The 26,560-nt window shown below is 45.0% G+C and overlaps 1 protein-coding gene across 2 annotated transcripts in view; it reads right to left on the bottom strand.

Annotated features, from left to right (window-relative positions):
• Positions 1-2,050: 2,050 nt before the first annotated feature.
• Positions 2,051-26,560, bottom strand: part of TBC1D31 (TBC1 domain family member 31) — a 74,026-nt gene continuing 49,516 nt past the window's right edge. For both annotated transcript variants that reach the window (XM_038744626.1, XM_038744625.1), the window contains exons 15-22: positions 25,163-25,315; positions 23,253-23,388; positions 19,109-19,201; positions 15,279-15,419; positions 13,390-13,584; positions 9,173-9,323; positions 4,793-4,891; positions 2,051-2,399 (exon numbers count right to left, since the gene is read on the bottom strand). In XM_038744626.1, coding sequence (XP_038600554.1) covers positions 2,266-2,399; positions 4,793-4,891; positions 9,173-9,323; positions 13,390-13,584; positions 15,279-15,419; positions 19,109-19,201; positions 23,253-23,388; positions 25,163-25,315 — 1,102 coding nt within the window. In that variant the 3' untranslated portion in view covers positions 2,051-2,265. The remainder of the gene's footprint in view (positions 2,400-4,792; positions 4,892-9,172; positions 9,324-13,389; positions 13,585-15,278; positions 15,420-19,108; positions 19,202-23,252; positions 23,389-25,162; positions 25,316-26,560) is intronic.

The following is a 26,560-nucleotide window of genomic DNA, read 5'->3' as shown; positions in this document are numbered from 1 at the left end:
ATTTTACACATGAGGGAACTGAGGCACAGAGAAGTTAAGTGACTTGCCCAAAGTCACACAGCAAAGTGGCAGAGGCGGGATTAGAACCCACGACTTCTGACTCCCAAGCCCGTGCTCTTTACACTGAGCCACATATTATGTGCCAGTAATAATAATGATGGTATTTGGTAAGTACATCCTATGTGTCAAGCACCGTTGTAAGTGCGGGGTAGATAGAAGGTAATCAAGTTATCCCCCGTGGGGCTCACAATCTTAATCCCCATTTGACAGATGAAGTAACAGATTCAGAGAAGCTAAGTGACTTGCCCAACATCACACAGCGGGCATGGTGGAGTAGGGATTAGAACCCATGACCTCTGACTCCCAAGCCCATGCTCTTTCCACTGAGCCACACTGCTTCTCTAAAGCAGAGAAGCAATTGGAGCTGGGATTACAACCCAGGTCCTCTGACTTCCAGCCCCATGCTCTTTCCACTAGGCTGAAAGCCTAGGTGAATATTTTAGAGTTTAAATTACCTGGATATTTTCGGCCAAAGTATTTTTTCTTGGCTCGGTATTAATTAGATATATGAGGCCAAAAGTACTTTTAGGTTTGAATTAACCAGATAATCTTTTAAATTGAGGCCAAGCCTGGAGAGGCCAGGTTTTACCTCTTCCACTGTACAATAAACATTGCCAGCTAGATGCAGGTAAATCCAGAGGTTGATTGCCTAGAAGCAAAGCATGCTCGCTGGGTCAATGGTGAAGAGGTCTTGTTCCTCCCCATTCCCCAACCAAGGTCATGATTTTTCTGCCAAAAATTAAACAGTATCAAGTAACAACAGCTACTCTGAAGGAGTGTGTCAAAATTCAGCATTAAATAGTTGATGATGATGATGGTATTTGCTAAGCACTTACTAAGTGCCAAGCAATGTTCCAAGTGCTGGAGTAGATACAAGGTAATCAGGTTGTCCCACTTGGGGCTCACAATCTTAATCCCCATTTGATAGAGATAACTGAGGCACAGAAGTTAAGTAATGTGCCCAAGGTCACACAGCTGATGTGATGGAGAAAGGATTTTTTTTTTTTACTCTATTTATTTATTTAATTTATTTGTACTTATCTATTCTATTTATTTTGTTAGTATGTTTGGTTTTGTTCTCTGTCTCCCCCTTTTAGACTGTGAGCCCACTGTTGGGTAGGGACTGTCTCTATATGTTGCCAATTTGTACTTCCCAAGCGCTTAGTACAGTGCTCTGCACATAGTAAGCGCTCAATAAATACGATTGATGATGATGATGATGATGATTAGAACCCACAGCCTCTGACTCCCAAGCCAGGGCTCCTTCCACTAATCCACACTGCTTCTCTCCCAGCATGGCCCTCTTGTCTCCTCTCCTCATCCTGCCCACCCACACTGAGTGGCATTTAATAACAGTAGTAATGATAATAATAATAATTATTATTATTATATTTGCTAAGTACTTACTATACGCCAGGTACTGCACTGAGAACTAGGGTGGATACAAACCCGGTCCCATGAGGGGCTTACAGTTTCAATCCCTATTTTACAGATGAGGCAACTGGGGCACAGAGAGGTTAAGTGACTTGCCCAAGGTCACACAGCACCTAGAACAGTGTTAAGCACATAAGTAAATGCTTAACAAATACAAATACCTGGGATTAGAACCCATGACCTTGATTCCCAAGCCCGTGCTCTATCCACTATGCCATAAACGTTTTCCAATGGCTGTTAACACAAGTGCTTAGTACAGTGCTCTGCACACAGTAAGCGCTCAATATTTTCCAATGGCTGTTAACACAGGCGCTTAGTACAGTGCTCTGCACACAGTAAGCACTCAATAAATACGATTGAATGAATGAATGAATGATGCTGCTTTCATGTCCCCCCTTGATTGACACTTAGCCAGTGGATCTCAGAAAACTCCCCTGAGCCCTGCAGAATTCAACAGATTTTTCCACTTCCATCATTGTAAAAGGTCCTAGGTGTGAAATGAAAGTGAAATCAGATTTGATGGATTCCAGCTCGAGATTTTCAATATCAGATATTTTTATTTTTGACAATGCAAAGAACTACTTACAAACAAGTCAGGTTTTAAAACAACAAACACCTTTTTTTTAAAAAAAAATTCAACTTTCACAAAATGATTTTATAAAACTTAAAAACCATCTAAAGGTTGCCATCTTTGTTCTCCTAACACCCGAATCCTTGGGGAGTCGGTGATGAACAGATGAAGTGGGGGGATCCGGATCTCCTTGTGCACACTCACTGGGTTGTTGTTGGGAAAAAGGGGCCAGGATTATGGTGCCGGGCGCTGAGTTTATGCCGCAATTCTCTCACTTCTGCCATCAGCTCTCGCTCTTTGTTTTCCAACTCTTCTCTCCGCCTATCCAAAGAAACTTCAACGGGGAAGACTCAAAATTAATATCGATAGAGCTCACTCCCTGACACAAAAATCTGCAGGTCGATTTTTTTTATGGTATTTTTTAAAGCGCTTACTATGTGCCAGCCGCTGACCTAAGCGCTGGGGAAGTTACAAGCTTGTTAGCCAGTCAGTCAGCCAGTGAATGCACATTGTGTGCAGAGCACTATACTAAGTGCTTGGGAGTGTACAATATAATAGACACGTTCCCTGCCCACATTGAGCTTACAGTTTGGAGGGGGAGACAAGACATGAATAGAAATAAATTACAGATATATACTTAAGTGCTGTGGGGTTGGGAGGGGAGACGAATAAAGGCAGCAAGTCAGGGTGACACAGAAGGGAGTGGGATATGAGGAAAGGAGGGCTTAGGGAAGGCCTCTTGGAAGATATATGCCTTTAATAAGGCTTGAAGGTGGGAGAGTAATTGTCTAAGAGATATGAGGAGGGAGGGCGTTCCAGGCCAGAAGCAGGATGTGGGCAAGGGGTAAGTGGTGAGATAGACAAGATCGAGGTACGGTGAGAAGGTTGGCATTAGAGGAGCAGAGAGTGTGCGGGCTGGGTTGTATGTAGTAGGAGAGTACTGAGGTGAGGTACGAGGGGGCAAAGAGATTGACTGTTTTAAAGCCAATGGTGAGGCATTTCTGTTTAATGCAGAGGTACTTACTATACCTCTGCAGAGGCAACCACTGGAAGTTCCTAGGGAGTGGGGGACATGGTCTGAATGTTTTTGTACAAGGACCTGGGCAGCAGAGTAAAGTATGGATGGAGTGGGGAGAGACAGGAGGCAGGGAGGTCAGCAAGGAGGCTGACAGAGTAATCAAGGCAGGATAGGATAAGTGATAGGATTAATGTGGTAGCAGTTTGGCTGGAGAGGAAATGGTGAGTTTTATCGATGCTGTGTAGATAGAACAGGATTAAGTAATGGATTGAATAAGTGGGCTGAATGAGAAGGGAGTCAAGGATAACGCCAAGGTAATGGGCTTGTGAGACAGGAAGGATGATGGTGCCATCTACAGTGCCCTTAGTCCAGTCTTCTGAACACAGTAAGCTTTCAATAAATACTACTGATTGATTGAAAAGGATTGTTTTACTGATGTGCTGCTCGTTCACAATGGTCAATATCAATTTGGGTTTTCCCCAGGGGGAGACCGAATCTTCCTTAATGAAAAATTCAGAAATCTGAGGTGTGAAAGGGACACTGGTTTTTCTTAACAGCTTTCTAATTTTTTAGACTATACCAGAGTTGGTTAACACATTCCCTGCCCAAACTTTGCAGTCCGGTGTAAAAGCCCAAGTCCAGATTTTATGATGGAATAAAGAGATCAACTAATAATTTCTTTTGCATTTTACTGTCAGCTTTGCACTCAAATCTATGGTTACCCTTATGTGTGATTTGAGGAGAGCAGCCTTCAGAGCCCATACCAAGATCATGAAACTGCCCAGCAAGGTAGCTTAGGGCCCAGGGAATAAACAGTTCCCATTTGGGCTTGCACTTGGATATTTTTTTTTCCCAAATTCAAATTTTATAAAGTAAGAAAACTCCATTCCAATGAACAGTCAAAGAATCCAATGGCAATTATTGGCATGACTCATTTTTCCTTAGCTATTCTGGTCTTCACTGGTCCAGTATAATAATAATAATAATGGTATTTGTTAGGCACTATGTGCCAAGCACTGTTCTAAGAGCTGGGGGAGATACAAGGTTATCAGGTCATCCCACGTGGGGCTCACAGTCTTAATCCCCATTTTACATATGAGGTAACTGAGGCACAGAGAAGTTAAGTTACTTGCCCAAAGTCACACAGCTGGGATTAGAACCCACAACCTCTGACTCCCAAACCCGTGCTCATTTCACTAAGCCACACTGCTTAATCAGGGAGCCCAGAACGCACATGTGTTTCCAATGCCTGCTGGACAGAGTCTGGTTTGGACAAATGGCTTGAGAAAACAAAGTCAAGGAAAAAACAAAACAAAACCAGGAACAGCTGGGAAAAAGCAGGCTCGTATCTCTACGGAGGTGAAAAATATACCACTGATTTCGCCCTATAATCTGGGTAGACCTTGAAGTTTGCAATTATAATCCCCGGAGTAGAGCGTTGGACAAAGGTGACGTCCAATCCAAGATAGGTAGTATTGAAAAAAATACTATTCTCCTGGACTTGTAGAAAGTTTCTGATTCTTTCGGTTAACCCTGCCACCATTTTAGAATTTCATCTTGACCCCCCAGATACCAGGTCCTGAGAAGACAGAACAGATCAAGGCAATGAGGACTGAAATCCCTTTCAGTTTGATCACTCGATGTGTTCCACTTTGCTGCTTCTGTAACTCAAAATAATGATACAAGGACTAGGTTGTCGGTCAACTTACTGTGTGCTGAATAAATATCTTTTAAACAGGTATTTCCAGAAGGGGAATCTGACGAGTTTCGTTTAGGTGGATCCCTCTTGCCTAAGTCCCGCAGCCTCTCTGTTTCAAAGAGAAAATGATACCTTTGTAAATTCTCAGGACACTACCTTGGTGACATTAATATTAATAATAACAATAATAACAAAAATGGTATTTGTTAAGTGCTTATTATGTGCTAGGCACTGTACTATGCCCTGGGGTAGATAGAGACAATCAGGTTGGACACAGTCCCTAACGCACATGGGGCTGTAGTCTTAAGTCTCATTCTATAAAGGAGGAAACTGAGGTACAGCGAAATGTTGTGACTTACCCAAGGTCACACAGCACATAAGTGGGGGGGGCGGGGATTAGAACCCACAAGCAATGCACAGCTTCTTTCTTTTACACTTGGAATTTATATATAGCCTTGTATGTTTTGAAAAAGCTGGGATACAATTCATACATATTTCTGCAGGATGAAGTGGCACTTCATTTTGCTGAACAACAGGCTAAACAAATATGTTACTTCAACAATATAGGTATATAAAAATTAAAAGTTCTTACAAAGTACATTCCTGACAATACTGTTATACGTTAGCAGATGGCGTAGTGGATAGAGCACGGGCCTGGGAGTCAGAAGGTCATGGGTTCTAATCCTGGCTCTGCCATTTGTCTGCTGTGTGACCTAGGGCAAGTCACTTCACTTCTCTGTGCCTCAGCTTCCTAATCTGGAAAATGGGGATTGAGACTGTGAGCCCCACATGGGATAGGGGTTGTGTCCAACCCAATTTACTGTATCCACCCCAGTGCTTAGTACAGTGCCTGGCACATAGTAAGCACTTATCAAAGACCGTAATTATTATTATTATTATTATTAGCTGTCATTTACTTATTTATATTCATGTCTTTCTCCCCTTTTAGACTGTAAGCTCATTGTGGGCAGGGAATATGTCTGTTATGTTGTTATACTATACTCTCCCAAGCGCTTAGTACAGTGCTCTGCTCACAGTAAGTGCTCAATAAATATGACTGACTTCCTCATCACTGGTATTTACTGAGTATTTACTATGTGCAGTATTACTATGCGTTTACTATTCATTCATTCAATCGTATTTATTGAGCGCTTACTGTGTGCAGAACACTGTACTAAGCCCTTGGGAAGTACAAGTTGGCAACATATAGAGATGGTCCCTACCCAACAGCGGGCTCACAGTCTAGAAGGGGGAGACAGACAACAAAACAAAACATATTAACAAAATAAAATAAACAGAATAAATATGTACAAATAAAATAGACTAATAAATACGTAAAAACATATATACATATATACAGGTGCTGTGGGGAGGGGAAGGAGGTAAGGCGGGGGGGGGGGGATGGGGGGGGGAGGAGGGGGAGAGGAAGGAAGGGGCTCAGTCTGGGAAGGCCTGAGGGGAACAAGTCAAGGATCCCCATCAGGGCTGGGCCCAGGGTCAAGTTGCAGCTGCGGATGCCTAGCTGGAGCCACTGCCCACCCCCACCCTGGGGCTACTGCCCATCCCCAACTGGGGCTACTGCCCACCCTCCACTTGAGCCACGGCCCACCCCTCCATTCCAGACAAGGCTATAAAGGCTCAAATGGAGGTTTTGAAGCCTGCTCCCCTCCACCCTCATTCCTCCTAAAATCCCTGCCCCTCTCCACCCCTGCCCTTAAAATGAGAAGGTGGCACTTTTGGCTGCAGACAGCTTCACTCCCCAGGCCTGTGCCCTTCCCCCTCCCCCTCTTTGGGGTACTATTAAACACTTTGCCTCCTCCAAGAAGCCTTCCCAGATTAGCCTCTCGGTCTCAGCCACTCCAGCTTCCCTGGTATAGTGTGGGTGTCCCTCCCCACCCCTCATCAGGCTGCCAGCGTGGATTAGTGGATAGAGCATAGGCCTGGGAGTCAGAAGAACCTGGGTTCTAATTCTGGTTCCGCCACATGTCTGCTGTGTGATGCTGGGCAAATCACTTCTCTGAGCCTCAGTTCTCTCATCTGGGACTGATGAGGGACTCCGTCCAACCTGCTGGGCCAGGATGCGGTTCCCCATGTTTCTCCGCTGCCGGGGCATCCCCTCTCTCTACTATCTCCAGTGGCTACCAGTCAACCTACGCATTAGGCAAAAACTCCTCACCCTGGGCTTCAAGGCTCTCCATCACCTCGCCCCCTCCTACCTCACCTCCCTTCTCTCCTTCTACAGCCCAGCCCACACCCTCTGCTCCTCTGCTGCTAATCTCTTCACCGTGCCTCGTTCTCGCCTGTCCCACCATCGACCCCCGGCCCACGTCCTCCCCCCTGGCCTGGAATGCCCTCCCTCCGCACATCCGCCAAGCTAGCTCTCTTCCTCCCTTCAAAGCCCTACTGAGAGCTCACCTCCTCCAGGAGGCCTTCCCAGACTGAGCCCCCTTCTTCCCCTTCCCCTCCCCATCCCCCCCGCCCTACCTCCTTCCCCTCCCCACAGCACCTGTCTATATGTTTGCACATATTTACTGCTCTATTTTACTTATACATATTTACTATTCTATTTATTTTATTTTGTTAATATGTTTTGTTTTGTTTTGTTTTCTGTCTCCCCCTAGACTGTGAGCCCGTTGTTGGGTAGGGACCATCTCTATATGTTGCCAACTTGTACTTCCCAAGAGCTTAGTACAGTGCTCTGCACACAGTAAGTGCTCAATAAATACGATTGAATGAATGAATGGATGAAGGTGTAGAGCACTACACTAAATGTTTGGGAGAGTTTAATATGACACAGGTGGCAGGCATGTTCTAGACATGTACCGTGTGTAGAGCACCATACCTTCTAGACTGTGAGCCCATTATTGGGTAAGGGACTGTCTCTATGATGCCGACTTGTACTTCCCAAGTGCTTAGTACAATGCTCTGCACACAGTTAGCACTCGCTAAATATGATTGAATGAATGAATGGTAGACTGTAAACTCATTGTGGGCAGGGAAAGGGTCTGTTGTGTTGTACTCTCCCAAGCACTTAGTACAGTGCTCAGCATATAGCAAGTTCTCAATAAATATGACTTACTGATTAACACAAGGGCTTTAAAATGACTTCATAACAAGGCCTGCAGTGGCAATGAAGGCAGGGTACCTAATCTACATGGTTGTATAACACTATATTTCTCTGACTCAGGTGGCTTTGTTTCTGTCTGGAAAGAGAAAGAGTTGAATGGGAGTTTTTCCATAATGCAAGCCACACATCCCGATATTTGCTTCCCCAAAGTTAATACTATAATAATAATTATGGTATTCATTAAGCACCTACTATGTGCTGAACACTGTCAAGCTGAGAAGCAGCATGGCCTCGTGGAGAGACAGCACAGACCTGCGAGTTAGGAGCTAGGTTCAAACCCAGCTCTGCCAAAGTGTGACCTTGGGCAAGTCACTTCGATTCTCTGTGCCTCAGTTTCCACAACTGTAAAATTATGGAGACCCATTCTCCCTCCTACTTGGACTGTGTGGGACAGGAACTGTGTTCGATCTAATTCACTTGTACCCCCCCCCCCCAGTGCTTAGAACAATGTTTCACAGTGAGCACTTAAAAAGGTGCAATTTAAAACATCTGATGATGACAAAAAAGAAAGATGGCATCAATCAGAAAGCTGATGGCATTTACTGAATGCTTACTGTGTGCAGAGCACTGGACTAAAGCACTTGAGAGTGCACAACAAGGAACCCTCAGACCTCTTACAATCTGTTACGCTGAGACAGAAACTGCCCTCTCAAAGGTCACCAATGGATAGCCAACGGACTCTACCCCATCCTAATCCTCCTTGACCTCCCAGCTGCCTTGGATGCTGTCGACCATCCCCTTCTCTTGAACCCAAGCTTGGCTTCAATGACTCCATCCTCTCCTGGTTCTCCTCTCTCTTGCCATTCACTCAGTCTCCTTCGTGGGCTCCTCCTCTTTTTTTATGTTATTTGTTAAGCGCTTACTATGTGCCAGACACTGTACCAGGCGCTGAGCTATATATACGATAATTGTAATGGTCATAGTTTGTGTCCCACACGGGGCTGCCAGTCATTATCCCCGTTTTACAGAGGAAGGAACTGAAGCCCAGAAAAGTGAAGTGGCTCACCAAAGGTCATACAACAGATGTGTGGTGGAGTCAGAATTAGAACCCAGATCCTCCAACTCCCGGGCCTGTGCTCTATCCACTAGCCCACGCTGCTTCTCCAAACAACCTGGTGGTTTACTCTGGAAACGGCGACAGGTTCCGTTGCTGGGTCTTCAACTGACAATAGACCCCAAATAACAAACAGCTCTTCCCTCGCCCGGCTCAAGAGGAAGATTTGTAGAGCCGAGGATAAGAGAAAGGTATTTATGTCTTCTCACCAAAATATTCATCCTCATCATGCAGCTTCTCAGCCAGCCCTAAGGCGTCATTCATCTCGTGTTCGAAAAACTCTTTTCTGGATGTGTCGGCAGCGGCAGCAGCTAGTTGCTCTGCCTCCAAGGACAACTGTTTCTCCGCCACCTCTTCCCACTGGGAACGAACAAGAGACCTCCATTATCAGCCCTCTGGAAAACGAAAATTCCTTTGACTCTACCAAGTTTCCCGGCCCACTCTATAACCTGCCATAAATTTCACATACATTACCTAACCCTCCAGATTTCCTAAGCACAACACCCGAGTTTGGGTTACCTTTCAATTCTCAGTGCTTGAATTTTCACCTGTGTCAAAAATTCACTGGGGGAAACAGAGGAAAAACCAGGACGTGAAAAATGTCACTGTCTCTATAGCCGGACAATTCTTCTGCTCACACAAGGTAATAATGAAAATTGTGCTACTGGTTCAGCGCTTACTATACATACGTCAAGCACCGCGCTGAGTACTGGGATAAATGCAAGATACTCAAGCCGGGCACAATTCTTGTTCCACATGGAGCTCCCAGTTTAAGGGGGCAGGAAGGAGGAAGAGTGTTTAACATCCATCTTACAGATGAGGAAACTGAGGCACACAGAAGTTAAGGGACTTGTCCAAGGTCACTCAGCAAGAAGTGGCACAGCACTCACTCCAGTTGATTTTCCTCAATATTTAAAAAGTGGCTCTCTCAGGTATATAGCAGATTGGCCTACAGGGCAGGACAAGAGCACAGGCCTGGAGTCGGAGGACCTGGGTTCTAATCTCCATTCCACCACTTACCTGCTGGGTGACCTTGGGCAAGTCACTTCACTTCTCTGTGCCTTAGTATCCTCATCCATAAAATGGGGATTCAATACCTGTTCTCCCTCCTAAGACTGTGAGCCCCATCTGCGATAGAAAACTGGGTCTGATCTGATTATCGTGTATTTACCCTGGCGCTCAGCATTTAGTAAGCACTTAACAGATACTACAATGCCCAGCCCACATGGGGCTCCCAGTTTAAGTAGGAGGGAGAACAGGTCTTGAACCCCCATTTCACAGAGGCCCAGAGCAGTGAAATGACTTGTCCAAAGCCATCCAGCCGGCCCGTGAAGGAGCCGGGTGGAGAACACAGGTCCTCTGACTCCCAGGCCTGGGCTCTTTCCACTAGACCAGTGGAAAGGTGCTTCTCTTGAGTACGCACCTCCCCCGCTCCCCCTTCCAGTCTGAGGGGACGACAGAAATTAATAAAAATAACTGAATTACACATATTCTGCTTGCTGATGGAATGTCAACAGGCTTTGGACTTGTCCTAAACATTTCATGAATCCGGAGAGGGCGGAGGGAGGAGAGGAAAGGTTTGGCAAAGGCTTTTGGTCAGCCTGTTCAATTTTCAAAAAGAAAGCAGCCTTGTGAAATTGATATACCAGCTGGCTGTTTATTCACCCTTCTCTTTGCCCCCCAGTACGTAGATACCTCACCCTAATTTACTGATTTCTATTAACGTTTTTCTACTCTGGGCAGTGAGTTCCTTGTGGGCAGGGAGCATGTCTACCAACTCTGTTGTATTGGACTCTCCCAAGCACTTAACACATACCTGTATTTTTATTTATTTACATTCATGTCTGCCTCCTGCTTAAAACTGTAAGCTCATTGAAGGTAGGGAATGTGTCTGCTATCTTATGTTGGACAAGTGCTTAGTACCAAGTGCTTAGTACAGTTCTCTGCAAATAGTTAGTGCTCATTACATACGATTGATTTTTTATGCCATTTGTTTTTTTTTTTAATGGTATTTATTAGGCGCTTACTATGCGCAAAGCACTGTTCTAAGCGCTGGGGAGGTTACAAGGTGATCAGGTTGTCCCACATGGGGCTCAGTCTTAATCCCCATTTTACAGATGAGATAACTGAGGCCCAGAGAAGTGAAGTGACTTGCCCAAAGTCACCCAGCTGACAAGTGGCGGAGCCGGGATTTGAACCCATGACCTCCGACTCCAAAGCTTACTTGTTAAGTGCTTACTAGGTACCAAGCACTGTACTAAGCACTGGGAGAAACACAGGCTACTCAGGTTGGACACAGTCCATGTCCCGTATGGGCCCTTTTCCTCTCCATCCAAATCGCTACCTTGCTGGTTCAATCTCTCATCCTATCCCGACAGGATTACTGCATCAGCCTCCTCTCTGATCTCCCATCCTCCTGTCTCTCCCCACTTCAGTCTATACTTCACGCTGCTGCCTGGATCATCTCTGTGCAGAAACACTCTAGTCATGTTACTCCCCTCCTCAAAAATCTCCAGTGGCTGCCTGTCAACCTATGCATCAAGCAAAAACTCCTCACTCTCGGCTTCAAGGCTCTCCATCACCTTGCCCCCTCCTACCTCACCTCCCTTCTCTCCTTCTACAGCTCACCCTGCACCCTCCGCTCCTCTGCCGCTAACCTCCTCACTGTGCCTCGTTCTTGCCTGTCCTGCCATCGACCCCCGGCCCACGTCATCCCCCAGGCCTGGAATGCCCTCCCTCCGCACATCCGCCAAGCTAGCTCTCTTCCTCCCTTCAAAGCCCTACTGAGAGCTCACCTCCTCCAGGAGGCCTTCCCAGACTGAGCCCCCTCCTTCCTCTCCCCCTCCCCATCCCCCCCTCTGCCCTACCTCCTTCCCCTCCCCACAGCACCTGTATATATGTTTGTACAGATTTATTACTCTATTTACTATACTCGTACATACTTACTATTCTATTTATTTTGTTAATGATGTGCATTTAGCTTTAATTCTATTTGTTCTGATGACTTGACACCTGTCCACATGTTTTGTTGTCTGTTTCCCCCTTCTGAACTGTGAGCCCGTTGTTGGGTAGGGACCATCTCTATATGTTGCCAACTTGTACTTACCAAGTGCTTAGTACAGTGCTCTGCATACAGTAAGTGCTCAATAAATACAACTGAATGAATGAATGAATGGGGCTCAAAATCTTCATCCCCATTTTTACTGATGAGGTATCTGAGGCCCAGAGGAGTGAAGTGAAAGAACTGGACCATTTGAACCTCTTACTAGCTTAAATGGCTGATCCAAGAGGGAGTTGGACACGATGCCCATTAGGGCTGACAAAATCCATAGTGTTAGAAAAAGGAACAGCAGTTGTTTGTCTGATCTGGTACTGTGACACATAGTTTGCATGAAAAGTTCAAACTGCTCAGTTAGAAGGGAGAAAAGCTTTTGAATTCTGAGAGTAGCAGCATGGCCTAGTGCAACGAGCATGGAGAGGATCTGGGTTCCAATTCCACTTCTGCCACTTGCCAGCTGTGTGATCTCAGTCAAATCACTTAACTTCTCTTTGCCTCAGTTCCCTCATCTGTAAAATGTGAATCCAATACCTGTTCTCCCACCTACTTAGGCTCTGAGCCCCATTTGGGACAGGGACTCTGTCTGACCTGATTATCTGGTATTGATCCCAGTGCTTAGTACAGTGCTTGGCACACACTTACAATTTTTGTTATACTTTACTCTCCAAAGCAGTACAGTGCTCTGCACACAGTAGGTTCTCAATAAATATGACTGAATGAATGATTATTACAGATCAGAACACCAGTAAGAAAGACTTTAAGCTTGGTGTGGGCAGGAACATATCTGCTAACTCTGCTGTGTTGTACTCACCTAAGCACTTATTACTGTGCTCTGGACATAGTAAGCACTCAATAAATGCCACTGATTGATTGACTGACTGACCAGTTAACAGCTAAACCCTTCTGCAGAGCTGGAAAGGGAGGTCAAAGAAGTAGCTTTTCTTCTGAACTCAGTGTCTGATAGATAGGAGTTCGCCATTTCCCAGTCTACCCTACTCCTTTCCTGCAGTGAGAAGGGACCAGATAAGCTAGCTTGTGAGAGGCATGTTCTAAGCCTATTGTCATTTTTTTTTAAATTACAGTAGCTACAGAAGCAGCATGGCCTAGTGGATAGAGCACGGGCTGGGAATCAGAAGGACCTGGGTTCTACTCCCAGCTTCACCATTTGTCTACTGTGTGACCTTGGGCAAATCACTTCACTTCTCTGGGCCACAGTTACCTCATCCATAAAATGGGGGTGAAGGCCGTGACCCCATGTTGGGCATGGACTGCAGTCAATTTGATTAGCTTATAATTGTGCCAGGCACATAGTAAACGCTTAACAAATACCTTTAAAAAAGAAAGAAACATTTAGAAACTTAAACCTACTTTTTTAGCTTCCTCTTCCTTCATAGCATTTAGGAGTTCTGTTTCTTTAATCCGGTTATTTCGCAGGAGTTTTGCTATCTCCTGGTAATGCTCTTGGCGATCCAGGTCATCAGCTCTCTGCTTGTACAAAGTCTGGATTCGCCAGTTAGTGTCAACACATGTCTGTTCAGCTTTGGCCAGGCTTTCTTCAATCACCTGAGGAAGAAGTTTCAGAAACAGGGTATTATGCACTGTTAAGTAGTCCCCTGGCCAATTATTCCATCCAAGAACTTATCCTATCCTGCCTTGATTACTGCATCAGCCTCCTTGCTGATCTCCCTGCCTCCTGTCTCTCCCCACTCCAGTCCATACTTCATTCTGCTGCCCGGACCACTTTTCTATAAAAATGTTCAGTCCATGTTTCCCCACTCCTCAAGAACCTCCAGTGGTTGCCCAGCCACCTCTACATAAAACAGAAACTCCTTACCATTGACTTCAAAGCACTCAATAACCTTGCCCCCTCTTACCTCATCTCACTACTCTCCAACTACAATCCAGCCCGCACACTTTGCTTCTCTAATGCCAACCTACTCACTGTACCTCCATCTCATCTAATCTCATGGCCAACCTCTCACCCAAATCTTGCCTCTGGCCTGGAACGCCCTCCCTCTTCATATTTGACAAACACTCTCCCATTCCTTCAAAACTGTACTGAAGGCACATCTTCTCCAAGAGGACTTGCCTAAGCTCTCTCTTTCTTTTACTCCACTCTCGCCTGCCCTTCTGCATCTTCCTGACTTGCTCCCTTTATTCAACCTCCCTTCCAACCCTACAGCATTTATGTACACAGCTGTAATTTTATTTATTTATATCAACGTCTGTCTCCCCCTCTAGACTGTAACCTCAATGTGGGCAGGGAATGTGTCTATTATATTGTTATACTATAGTCTCCCAAGTGCTTAGTACAGTGCTCTAAGTGTTCAATAAATACAATTGACTTATCTAATGCTATCAATCATATTCACTGAGCGCTTACTGTGTGCAAAGCAATGTATTAAGCACTCTGGAGAGTACAATACAAGTACCAGACACATTCCCTGCCCATAATAAGCTTACAGCCTAGAGGAGGAGACTGACATTAACATGAATCAATTAAGTGATTTATAGTATTTAATTTAAAGATATATACATAAGTGCACTGGGAGTGGGGGTGTGAGAAGTAGCATGGCCTAGTGGAAAGAACCTGGGTCCGGGTGTCAGAGGACCCGGGTTCTAATCCTGGCTCTGCCACATCAGCTGTGTGACCTTGCCGAGAGGTCACTTCACTTCTTTGTGCCTCAGTTCTCTCATCTGTAAAATGGGGATTAAGACTGTGAGCTCTATATGAGACAGGGACTGTGTCCATCCCGATTATCTTGTATCTACCCCAGCGCTTGGAACAGTGCCTGACACAGATTACATGTTTTACAAATACCACGATTATTATCATTATTATTTTTAATATATTTAAAGATATGTTTGCAAGTACTGTCGGGGTAGGGGTGGGGACAATATCAAACGTCCAAAGGTTACTGATCCCAGTGCGGCAAAGATATATTCAGAAACTGGGCTCAAGGCTGCAGTAGGGAGGAGTCAGCACAGAATGCTCTCTTTTCTTCTTCTTCATCGTCTTCTTCTTCTTCAGAGAATGGCATGCTAGTTCATATCTGAAGCTTTATTTCTTTGCATTGATATCTGTCTCCCCACCTCTGAACTGTGAGTTCATGGTGGGCAGGGAATGTCACTGCTTACTGTTGCACTGTACTTTCCCAAGCACTTAGTACAGTGCTCTGCACACAGTAAGCACTCAATGAATATGATTGAATGAATGAATGAATGAGTTCAGGGGTAGCCCTTTCACCAGCTCTCACCTTCTGAGCTCTCAGGTTCTCAGCCTGGTCCGTTTCTATCAGTCTCTGGAGCATGTGCTCTTCACGGTCAATTTTTCTTCGGTAGGCACCTAAGTCACTTTTGACTTCTTGGGCAGCAGCCGCTGCATCTCTAGCAAGTTGCTGTAAAAAATAAATGATGAGGAAGAAGTCACCATTAATTTACTGTTTGGTTTTGTTTTCCACTTACTATGTGTTGGGCACTGTACTAAGCACTGGGGTAGATACAGGCCACTCAGGTTGGACACAATCTCTACCCCACATGGGGCTCATAATATCCATCCCCACTTTCCAATGAGGGAACTGAGGCCCAGAAAAACGAACTGACTTGTCCAAGTACACACAGCAGAAGAATGTCAGAGTCAAAATTTGAACCCGGGTCTTTCTGACTTCCAGGTCCATGCTCAAGCATGCTGCTTCTTGGTTTGGGTGGGATAAGTTCCTTTAACATCTGTTTTCTTTCCCGTCCCACGCTGGATTCGCAGTCAGAACTGGGGAGGGATAATTGGTATTTAATCCCTATTATACAGATGAGGAAACTAAGGCTCAGGGTCACACAGCAGGCAAGAGGCAGAGCCGGGATTAGAACCCAGGTCCTCTGATTCCTAAGCCTGTGCTTTTCTACTAGGCCACACTGCTGGACAATTAATGATAATAAATCTAATACTGATACATCCAAATAATAACAATACTACTATTCATTCAATTCATTCAATCGTATTTATTGAGGGCTTACTGTGTGCAGAGCACTGTACTAAGCGCTTGGGAAGTACAAGTTGGCAACATTTAGAGACAATCCCTACCCAACAGTGGGGTCACAGTCTAGAAGGGGGAGACAGAGAACAAAACAAAACATATTAACAAAATAAAATAAATAGAATATGTACAAGTAAAATAAATAGAGTAATAAATACGTACAAACATATATACATATATACAGGTGCTGTGGGGAAGGGAAGGAGGTAAGGCGGGGAGGATAGACAGGGGGAGGAGGGGGAGAGGAAGGAGAGGGCTCAGTCTGGGAAGGCCTCCTGGAGGAGGTGAGCTCTCAGTAGGGCCTTGAAGGGAAGAAGAGAGCTAGCTTGGCGGATGTGCGGAGGGAGGGAGCCTACTAGACTGTAGGCTCGTTGTGGACAGGGAATGTGCCTGTTTATTGTTATATAGTACTCTCCCAGGAGCATAGTACAGTGCTTTGCACACAGTAAGCACTGAAAAATACAACTGAATGAAGTTTTTGTTAAGTGTTTATTCTGTGCCAAGCACTGTAGTAAGTGCTGGGGTAGAGACAAGATAATAAAGATAATCGACTAACCCCTTAGTTTCCCAACTATTCACTCTCCCTTCTGAATCCCCTAGGCAACTTTTTATTTTATGCTATTCATGAAGGGCTTACTACATGCCCGGCACTGTACTAAGCACTGGGGTAGACAGTCCCTGTCCCATGAGGGGCCCCAGTCTTAATCTCCATTTTACAGATGAAGGAATTGAGGACCGCAAAAGTGAAGTGACTTGCCCAAGATCAGAGATCACAGCAGAGATGAGTTGGATCGAGGATTAGAACCCAGGTCCTTCTGATTCCCAGGTCCGCGCTCTACCCAGTAGGCAACACCGCTTCTACACTTAGATCAGTACCCCTTAAGCACTCTGATTCTCTTCCCAGCCCAGCCCGACATCACACTTAAACCTAGGTCTTTCTGACTCCCAGGCCCGTGCTCTATCCACTAGACTACGCTACCCCACCAGATTCAGTATATCAACTCTTCCTCCGCAGTCCTTGCAAGATCTGCCCTTCCACCCCACCTAAATAGCAATCACTTTCCATGGAGAAGTGTGCCACGTCCTGGTTTGAATACCACATCGGCCTCCTCACAAATCTCCCGGTTTCCAATCTCTCCCCTCTCCGGCCTATACTCCACTCTGGCCCCAACCCTCAGCTTTCAACTTCGAACTTTCCACTGAAGCGTTTCAGTTTCCATTTCATCAACTGCCCCACAGAACCAAGGGGACCTTCTCGCCTAAAGGCCAGAGATACCGCCTAATTCTCACCCATGTATTTACATTTCGTGAACTAACTGCCCAAAACAAGGGGACACTCTCCTTTTAAAAAGTACATTTTTTATGATATTTGTTTAGTGCTATGTGTCATACTGCTCTTATCATTGGGGTAGATATGAGTTAATTAGGTTGGTCACTTAATTAGGAGGGAGAACAGGTATTTAATCCCCTTTATACAGTTGAGGAAACCGAGGCACAGAGAAGTGAAGTGACTTGCCCAAGGTCACACAGTAAGCAGAGGAATTGGCAGAACCAAAATTAGAACCCAAATCCTCTTACTCCCAGGTCCGTGCTCATTCTACTAAGCTTCGCTGCTTCTCTTTGGGGACCGAGGACACTATCTAATTTTCATCCATGTAGTCTTCCTAGCTCGAATGCTCAGTGCTTTATAAAATAGTAGGTGCGTAATAAATGACAGTACTACTGCTGCTGAAACAACCCCAAATACCTTCTCTGTAGACACCCGCTTTCTCTGAAATCCTTTTGGACCTGAAACTCCTCTCCTCTCGGCCTCTCTGAGTGGGAGATGGATGTTTCTGTGAGTGTGACAGTAGGTCTTATTGAAGAGGGCTTCCCTGACTAAGCTCTCCTTTCCTCTTTGCCCACTCCCTTCTGTATCACCCTGACCTGCTCCCTTTATTCATCCCCCCGCCCGGCCCTAAAGCACTGATGTCCACATCTGTCATTTACTGATTTATACTCACGTCTGTCTCACCCTCTAGACTGTAAGCTCATCGTGGGCAAGGAATGTGTCTGCTATATTACTATATTGTCCTCTCCCAAGCACTTAGTACAGTGCTTTGCACACAGTAAGCACTCAATATGATTGACTGACAGATGATTCAACAAATACGACTGATTTACCGATCGATTCAGGTATGTGTCTGGGGATGAGGGTAAGGGAGTGGGTTTTTGGGTCAATCTGCATCTGTGAGAGGGAATGAATGTGAATCAGTGTAGCCTAGTGGGAAGAGCCCATGCCTGGGTTCTAATCCCCACTCTGCCATTTGTCTGCTGTGTGACCTTGGGAAAGTCATTTAACTTCTCTGTGCTTCAGTTGCCTCATCTGGAAAACAGGATTTAAACCCCCCTCCCTTCATCTATAATTGAGAGCCTCATGTGGGACAGAGACTGAGTATGACCTGATTAATTTGTACCTACCCCAATACTTAAAAACAGTATTTATTTATTTATTTATATAAATGTCTGTCTCCCCTCTAGATTGTGAGCTCATTGTGGGCAAGGACTGTGTCTGTTAGTTGTTCTATTGTACTCTCCCCGGGCTTAGTATAGTACTTTGCACACAGTAAGAACTCAATAAATATGACTGAATGAATGGTGCTCGACACACAGTGAGTGCTTAACAAATACCATAATGATTATTAGTAGTAATATGCAATTGCAGTCTTCTAGACTGTAAGCCCGTTGTGGCCAGGGATTGTCTCTATTGCTGAATTGTACTTTCCAGGCGCTTAGTACAGTGCTCTGCCCACAATAAGTACTCGATAAATACAATTGAGGGAATGAATGCTGAGTGAACGTGTGAATATAAGGGAGGGTGTATGTTAGTGTGTGAGTTGTTAAGTACTAATTTATTAATTTTTGGATTCAAATACTGGCTGTTAAATATTCACCTAGGATTCAGAAACACAGAATAAAATGAAAACAAGAAATAGAAGCAAAGAAACCTGAATTGACCAGGGCAAGCTCAAGTACCCAAAACATATTCCACAAGGGTAGTCGGGCACTACCTATACCTGCTCAAAACGTTGTCTTTGAGATTCCAGTTCCATCTGCCGAACTTCTATGTCCTTAGCTGTAGAAGCAGTTTCTCGATCTCTCATGGACATCTAGAACGGAAAAAACACTCAGAGGTTAAAACACCACACCAGAGAGATAATTCTTCCAATTTTTTTTACTATCTCCCAATCAACTTACTATCGGACATTTCCATCACATCTTACATTTGCAAGATCCATATTTTGAACCATATGGACACTCGGTCGGCTAAGGAGCAGTGTGTCTGTTATCTGATAGAAGATGCGACAAGTAGCTGGAAACAAATATCTAGTTCCTGAAACCAAAATTCTAAATGCTGGATTCAATTCTCCTGAGGTACCAAGGAAGCACAAGGACAGAGCGGCATGCTCGAAGACCACAGAGGCGAGAGACCCTTCCTGGTTTTCCACCTGACAATCCATTTCTCCTCAAGCTAGGGGAAAAAAAACTCGCTTCCTGTGGGTATCTCTGTGAACTCTATCAACAGATTTCATGGAATAATGATAATCATTGGGGTATTTTTTAAGTGCTTATTGTATGCCAGGCACCGAACTAAGCACTGGGGTGGCCACAAAACAGATTGGAAGCAGTCCGTCCCACATGGGGCTCACAATCTCAATCTCCATTTTACAGATGAGGGAACTGAGGCACAGATATATGAGGTGACCTGCTCATGGTCACAATGCAAACAAGTGGCGGAGGCAGGATTAGAACCCATGACCATAATAATACCACTACTACTAATAATTATGGTATTTGTTAAGCTCTTACTAGGTGCCAAGCACTGTCCTGAGCACTGGGGTAGATACGAGGTAATCAAGTTGTCCCAAGTGGGGCTCACAGTCTTAATCCCCATTTTACAGATGAGGTAACTGAAACACAGAGAAGTTAAATGGCTTGCCCGAGGTCACACAGCAGACAAGTGGCAGAGTCAGGATTAGAACCTATGTCCTCTGACTCCCAAGCCCGGGCTCTTTCCACTAAGCCATGCTGCAGTACATTACTGCAGGAATTTTTATGCTCTCAGACTGAAGCTAACTTCAGTGGTCTGGGACAAACCGAACAATCAGATTAGCTCCTGAACACTACAATATATAATGGTTAATCTTTTTGATTAAATGTGATTTTTATTTAGTATCTATTTCTACTCAGCATTCATCTTTTCAAAACAGAACCTAAGACTGGGAATGAACACTGATATTTACCATTACTAGTTTAATCTACTGTTGGGGCTCCATTTTCCACATATATCTTGTTACTTGTACCAAAAGTTTCTCATTTGAGAAGCGGCGCAGCCCTAGTGCAAAGAGCCTAGGGCTGGGAGTCAGGAGCTGAGACAAGCTGGAATAGCTACCACCTACCTGCTATGTGACCTTGGGCAAGTCACAGAATTTCTCTGTGCCTCAGTTTCCTCATCTGTGAAAAAGGTAGTAAAAATAACTGTTCTTCCTCTCAGACTGTGAGCCCTGTGTGGAATATGGACTGTATCTGACCTGATTATCTTATATCTAAATATAAGGTAATCTACACCATGCCTCAGCACATAGTAAGTGCTCAACAAATACCACAATTACTATTATTTGGGCCTCGTGCCACTTTTTCAATGCTGTGTAACTAAGAAAGGATTGGGTACACCTCATACACCTCTTCAATTTAATAAGTAATAATAATCATCATCATCACTGTGGTGTTTGTTAAGCGCTTACTATGTGCCAGGCACTGTTCTAGGCACTGAGGTAGATACAAGACAATCAGGTTGGACACAGTCCCTGTCCCACAGAGGACTCACAGTCTTAAATCCCCATTTTACAGATGAGGAAAGTGAAGTGACTTGCCCAAGGTCACACAGCAGACAAGTGGCAGAGCCGGGATTAGAACCCACGTCCTTCTGATTACCAGGCCTGTGCGCTCTTTCCACTAAGCCACACTGCTTATCCAGTTGCCTGCTTTGTGATCTTGGGCAAGTCCCTTCACTTCTCTGTGCCTCGGTTTAAATCCATCGATCCTTCATACTCTTTGAGCACTCACTGGGTGCACAGCACGGGTACTAAGCCCTTGGGTGAGTACAATACAGCACACTTGGTTGGCATGGTCCTTGCCCACAATGAGCTTAGAGTCTAGAAGGGGAGACAGACATTAAAATTAATTATGGATACATTCATAAATGCTGTGGGGCTGAAAGGGGGTGAATATCAAGTGCTTGGAGGGGACAGATCCAAATGCATAGGCGATGTAGATGGGAGAGGGAGTAGGGCAAGTGAGGGTTTAATTGGGGAAGGCCCCTTGGAGGAGATGTGATTTCAAGAACTGCTTGGACGGTGGTGAGAACGGTGGTCTGGTGTATAGAAGTGGGAGGGAGTTCCAGGCCGGAGGGAACTGGATACGGTGGTACAGTGGGTTTCCTCTCTATAAACTGAATTCATTGAATGAATGAATAAACTGGGGACTGAATATCTGTTTTCTTCGACTGTGAGCCCTATGTGGGACAGGGACTGTATCTGATCTGAATGTACCCACTCCAGTGCTTGACACACAGCAAGGGCTTAAGAGATACCACATCTATGACTATTATTTGATTAGTAGAAGAAAAAATTCTGACCTAATTCAAAGGGTCACTCTGAATAACATCATGGGTCAAATTGTATGATCATTCGGGGGCGATTTGGTAACCCTTTTATTCTAGTACAATAACGATGCAAATGACAAATGACGACATTTTCTAATTTCCCCGAGTAGCCTGAAAGAGTCCGTGCATCGGTGAAAACGAGCAATTTACTCCCCTTTAACCAGTCTGAGGGAAAAAAAAAACACCCTGAAGGGAAGAATTTAGGCCTTAAGTTAATTGTATTTATTGAGTATTTACTGTATGTGGAGCACTGGACGAAGTGCTTGGGGGACTCCAACAAAACAGAGTTGGTAGACACGTTCCCAAACAGAAAATGTTCCATATTCAAAATTTTTATAGGTCACTTTATTTTCTTCCCGTTATACCATATGGCCATTCTCCGACCTAAGGAGACATCACTAACGGTGCCTTGAAAAGACAAATTCATGACCCACAGGACTGAACACATTTCTCCACTCACATACAAAGGCCATGTGACTTTTTTTAAATCCTTTGGATGGCTGCGACAAATATGTCAGCGTCAGCGCCTTCCTAGGAAATCTGGTTAATGACTTTATAATCCAAAACACCTAAAGCAATCAAATAATGATTTGTGGCCACCAGCTCTTTAGAAAATGGGTGAGAAGCACTACCCGCAGGCAATGTTATGCTAAATTCACAATATGCTTAGGGGCAAACGTCCTTTCAGAGAAATGGGACTCTAGGAATCTGCCCGGAAATCCAATCAGGATGGGATAGCAGCGTGGCCTGGTGGCTAGAGCGCGGGCTCAGGAGTCAGAAGGACCTGAGTTCTGTTCCTGGCTCTGCCACTTTTCTGTTGTGGGAACTTGGGCAAGTCACTTCACTTCTCTGTATCCCAGTTCTCTCAACTGGAAAATGGGGATGACAAATGTGAACCCCATGTGTGACGTGGACTGTGTCCAATCTGATTTCCTTGTATCTATCCCAGCACTTAATGCAGTGCCTGGCACATAGTAAGCTCTTAGCAGATACCATTTAAACAAAAAACAGAGGGTGACTATAATGTAAAAAGGTCTTAATAAGGATCAAACTTTAAGCATCCAGAAGTAATAAGCAGAACATGCGTAGTTGGACAATTGCTCTCTGTGAGGAACAAACTTAGTTCTGCCATAATGTGTGTTATGACTAGGATATTTTTTTAATGGTATCTGTTAAGTGCTTACTATGTGCCAGGCATTGTTCCAAGTGCTGGGGTAGATACAGGCTAATCAGGTTAGAGACAGTCCATGTCCCACATGGGGCTCACAGTCTTCATCCCCATTTCTGAGATGAGGTAATTGAGGTCCAGAGAAGTGAAGTGAGTTGCCCAAGGTCACACAGCTGACAAATGGTGGAGTCAGAATTAGAACACAGGTCCTTCTGACTCTCAGGCTGGGGCCCTATCCCCTAGGCCACCCTGCTTCTACCAAGATGTACTTGATACATCTCTGTGTAATCATTTCACAGGAGAAAGCAATTAGACAAGAAAAGTAAACCTTTCTTCCAATTTCATCATCCAGCCTTTTTAGTTCCATTTCACGCTGTCCCTGTTGATGTTTCAAAAACCGCCTTCGAGCTGCATCCAGAAGCTGCAATTCTTTTATTTTCAGTTCTCTCTTCATTGCAGCTAGTCTTTAAATCCAAAACACAAGAGAAACGAACAGAACTTCTTCGAGACACCAATCAATCATCAATCCCTTTAATACTACTACTAATAATACTACTACCAATAATAATAATGGTATTTGTTAAGCACTTACTATGTGCCAGGTACTGTTCCAAGCGCTGGGGTAGATAAAAGGTAATCAGGTTGCCCCACGTGGGGCTCACAGTCTTAATCCCCATTTTACAGGTGAGGTAACTGGAGGGCAGAGAAGTGAAGTGACTTCCCCAAGGTCACACAGCAGACAAGTGGTGGAGCCAGGATTAGAACCCATGAGTCCCAAGCCCATGCTCTTTCCACTAAGCCACGTTGCTTCTCTTTATCCACCCCTCCCACAGCTCCACATAGATAGAGTCCCAAGCCCATGCTCTTTCCACTAAGCCACGTTGCTTCTCTTTATCCACCCCTCCCACAGCTCCACATAGATATCCACTAGTTATTTATATCTATCTATATATATAGGGATATATAATAGATATAGATATACACACATATTAATTAAAGTCTGTCTTCCCTGCTAGACCATACGCTCACTATGGGCAAGGAACATGCCTACCACTCTGTTGTACCTTACCCTCCCAAATGCTTACTGCAGTGCTCTCTACACATGGTAAGTGCTCAATCAATGCCACCGATTGATTGATTGAGCACTTATTTTTGTGCAGAGTGCTTGGGAGAGTACAACAGAGATATGTTCCCTGCCTACAACAAGCTTATAGTTATGGGGGAAGACAGACATTAATATAAATAAATTACAGATATGCACTTAAGTGCTGTGGGGAAGGTGAATAAAGGGTGTCAATCCACATGCAAGGGGGACACAGAAGGGAGTGGGAGAAGAGGAAGGGAGGACTTAGTCAGGGAAGGCCGCCTGGAGGAGATGTTCCTTCCTTAAGGCTTTGAGGGTGGGAAGAGTCATTGTCTATTGGATATGAGAGGGGAGGGTGTTCCAAGCCAAAGGAAGAGTGTGGCTGAGAGGACGGTGAAGCGATAGATGAGTATGAGGTACAATGAGAAGGCTGGCACTAGAGTTGTGAAATGTTTCAGCTAGGGTGTAGTAGGAGAGCAACAAGGTAAGGTAGGAGGGGGCAAGGTGACTGAGTAATTTAAGGAGGTATAGGTTTATGTGGAAAAATGTTAAGTTTCACAACAGTAGTAGCCTATCACCTATTACGATCCACTTTCCCCACTTCCCAGGTGTTCTTGAAACACCACTGAACCATAGCTGTGTTTACAAGATATGAGGGACAGGCACACAATTACAAAATCAATCTGAATCCAGAAAGATGAAAAGAAAAGCCACATGTGGGCCTTTCATACTTAAAAGTTCTCCCAACGAGTGTAGGATCACAATCATTTTAAATAAACACTAATTTCTAACCTTAGTCTGATGAAAGAATACCACAAAACACTCTAATGACACTGGAGCTGGATTCTATCTGTCCTCCATACAGTGCGTGTGGAAAAATAGTTCCATAAAGCTCTACCTCCCCCTTTCCAGGAATTTGACTTATCCTCCTCATCTCCAAAGTTTGAACCATCATTTCAACTTTACACAAGAAATCCTCTTCAGAGTAAGAGTTTTGAATGAGTAGAACACTTGTTTCAAAAGATAAATCCTCTGAGCCCCACGTGGGACTCCTTGGACTATGTCTGAAGTGATGACCTTGTTTCTACCTCAGTGATTGGTACTGCGCTTAAATGAATACCACAATTATTATTATTCTATAAAGTGAACAGTACCTCTGTCTTTGTTCTACCAACTTCTCCTCTTCTTCCAAAAGGATTTCTCTCCTCCTTTCTTCGGCCTCGCAAAGCAGTGCCTGTTTTCGGTACCAGGCTTCATCTTCAACTTTCCGTTGGAGGGTTTCTGCTTCCATTTCATGAACTAACTGCCTGATTGAAATGAGGGGACACGCAACATCAGCAATGAAATGAGGAAAAAAAAATCTTTCACCAGTTTTAATGATCGTTGAACATCCTGATGGCCACTTCTTGGCCTAGTGGATGGTGCCCGGGCCTGGGAGTCAAAGAGCCTAGGTTCTAATACTGGCTCTGCCGCCTGTCTGCTGGGTGACCATGGGCAAGTCACTTCACTTCTCTGGCCCTCAGTTGCCTCATTGGTAAAATGGAGTTTAAGACTGGGAGCCCAGGTGGGATGTGGACTGTGTCCGACTGGATTAGTTTATATCTACCCCAGTGCTAAGTACCAGGCACAGAGTAATAGCTTAGCAAGCTTAACCAGAGCTTGAGCAGTCTAGCCTAGTGGATCAAGCCTGGACCTGGAAGTCAGGTCTTGGGTTCTAATCCCGGCTCTGCCGCCTATCTGCTTGCTGAACTTGGACAAGTCTCTTTTGCGGGCTCCTCCTCCCCCTCCCATCCCCTTATTGTAGGGGTTCCTCAAGGGTCAGTTCTTAGTCCCCTTCAGTTCTCTATCTACACTCACTCCCTTGGTGAACTCATTCAGTCCCACGGCTTCAACTATCATTTCTATGCTGATGACACCCAAATCTACATCTCTGCCCCTGCTCTCTCTCCCTCCCTTCAGGCTCGTGTCTCCTCCTGCCTGCAAGACATCTCCATCTGGATGTCTGCCCGCCATCTAAAACTCAGTATGTCCAAGACTGAACTCCTTATCTTCCCTCCCAAACCCTGCCCTCTCCCTGACTTTCCCAGCACTGTTGACGGCACTACCATTCTTCCTGTCTCACAAGCCCACAACCTTGGTGTCCTCCTCGACTCCACTCTCTCATTCACCCCTCACATCCAATCCGTCACCAAAACCTGCCGGTCTCACCTCCGCAACATCGCCAAGATCCGCTCTTTCCTCTCCATCCAAACCACCACCCTGCTGGTTCAATCTCTCATCCTATCCCGACTGGATTACTGCATCAGCCTCCTCTCCGATCTCCCATCCTCCTGTCTCTCCCCACTTCAACCCATACTTCACGCTGCTGCCCAGATTATCTTTGTGCAGAAATGCTCTGGGCATGTTACTCCCCTCCTCAAAAATCTCCAGTGGCTACCAATCAATCTGCACATCAGGCAAAAACTCCTCACCCTCGGCTTCAAGGCTCTCCATCACCTCGCCCCCTCCTACCTCACCTCCCTTCTCTCTTTCTACAGCCCAGCCCACACCCT

This window comes from Tachyglossus aculeatus, chromosome 4 (genome assembly GCF_015852505.1).
Source record: "Tachyglossus aculeatus isolate mTacAcu1 chromosome 4, mTacAcu1.pri, whole genome shotgun sequence".
Taxonomy (NCBI): Eukaryota; Metazoa; Chordata; class Mammalia; order Monotremata; family Tachyglossidae; genus Tachyglossus; species Tachyglossus aculeatus.
The sequence above is the reverse complement of the archived record's forward strand: the minus strand, read 5'-3'. Positions and strand labels throughout refer to the sequence as shown.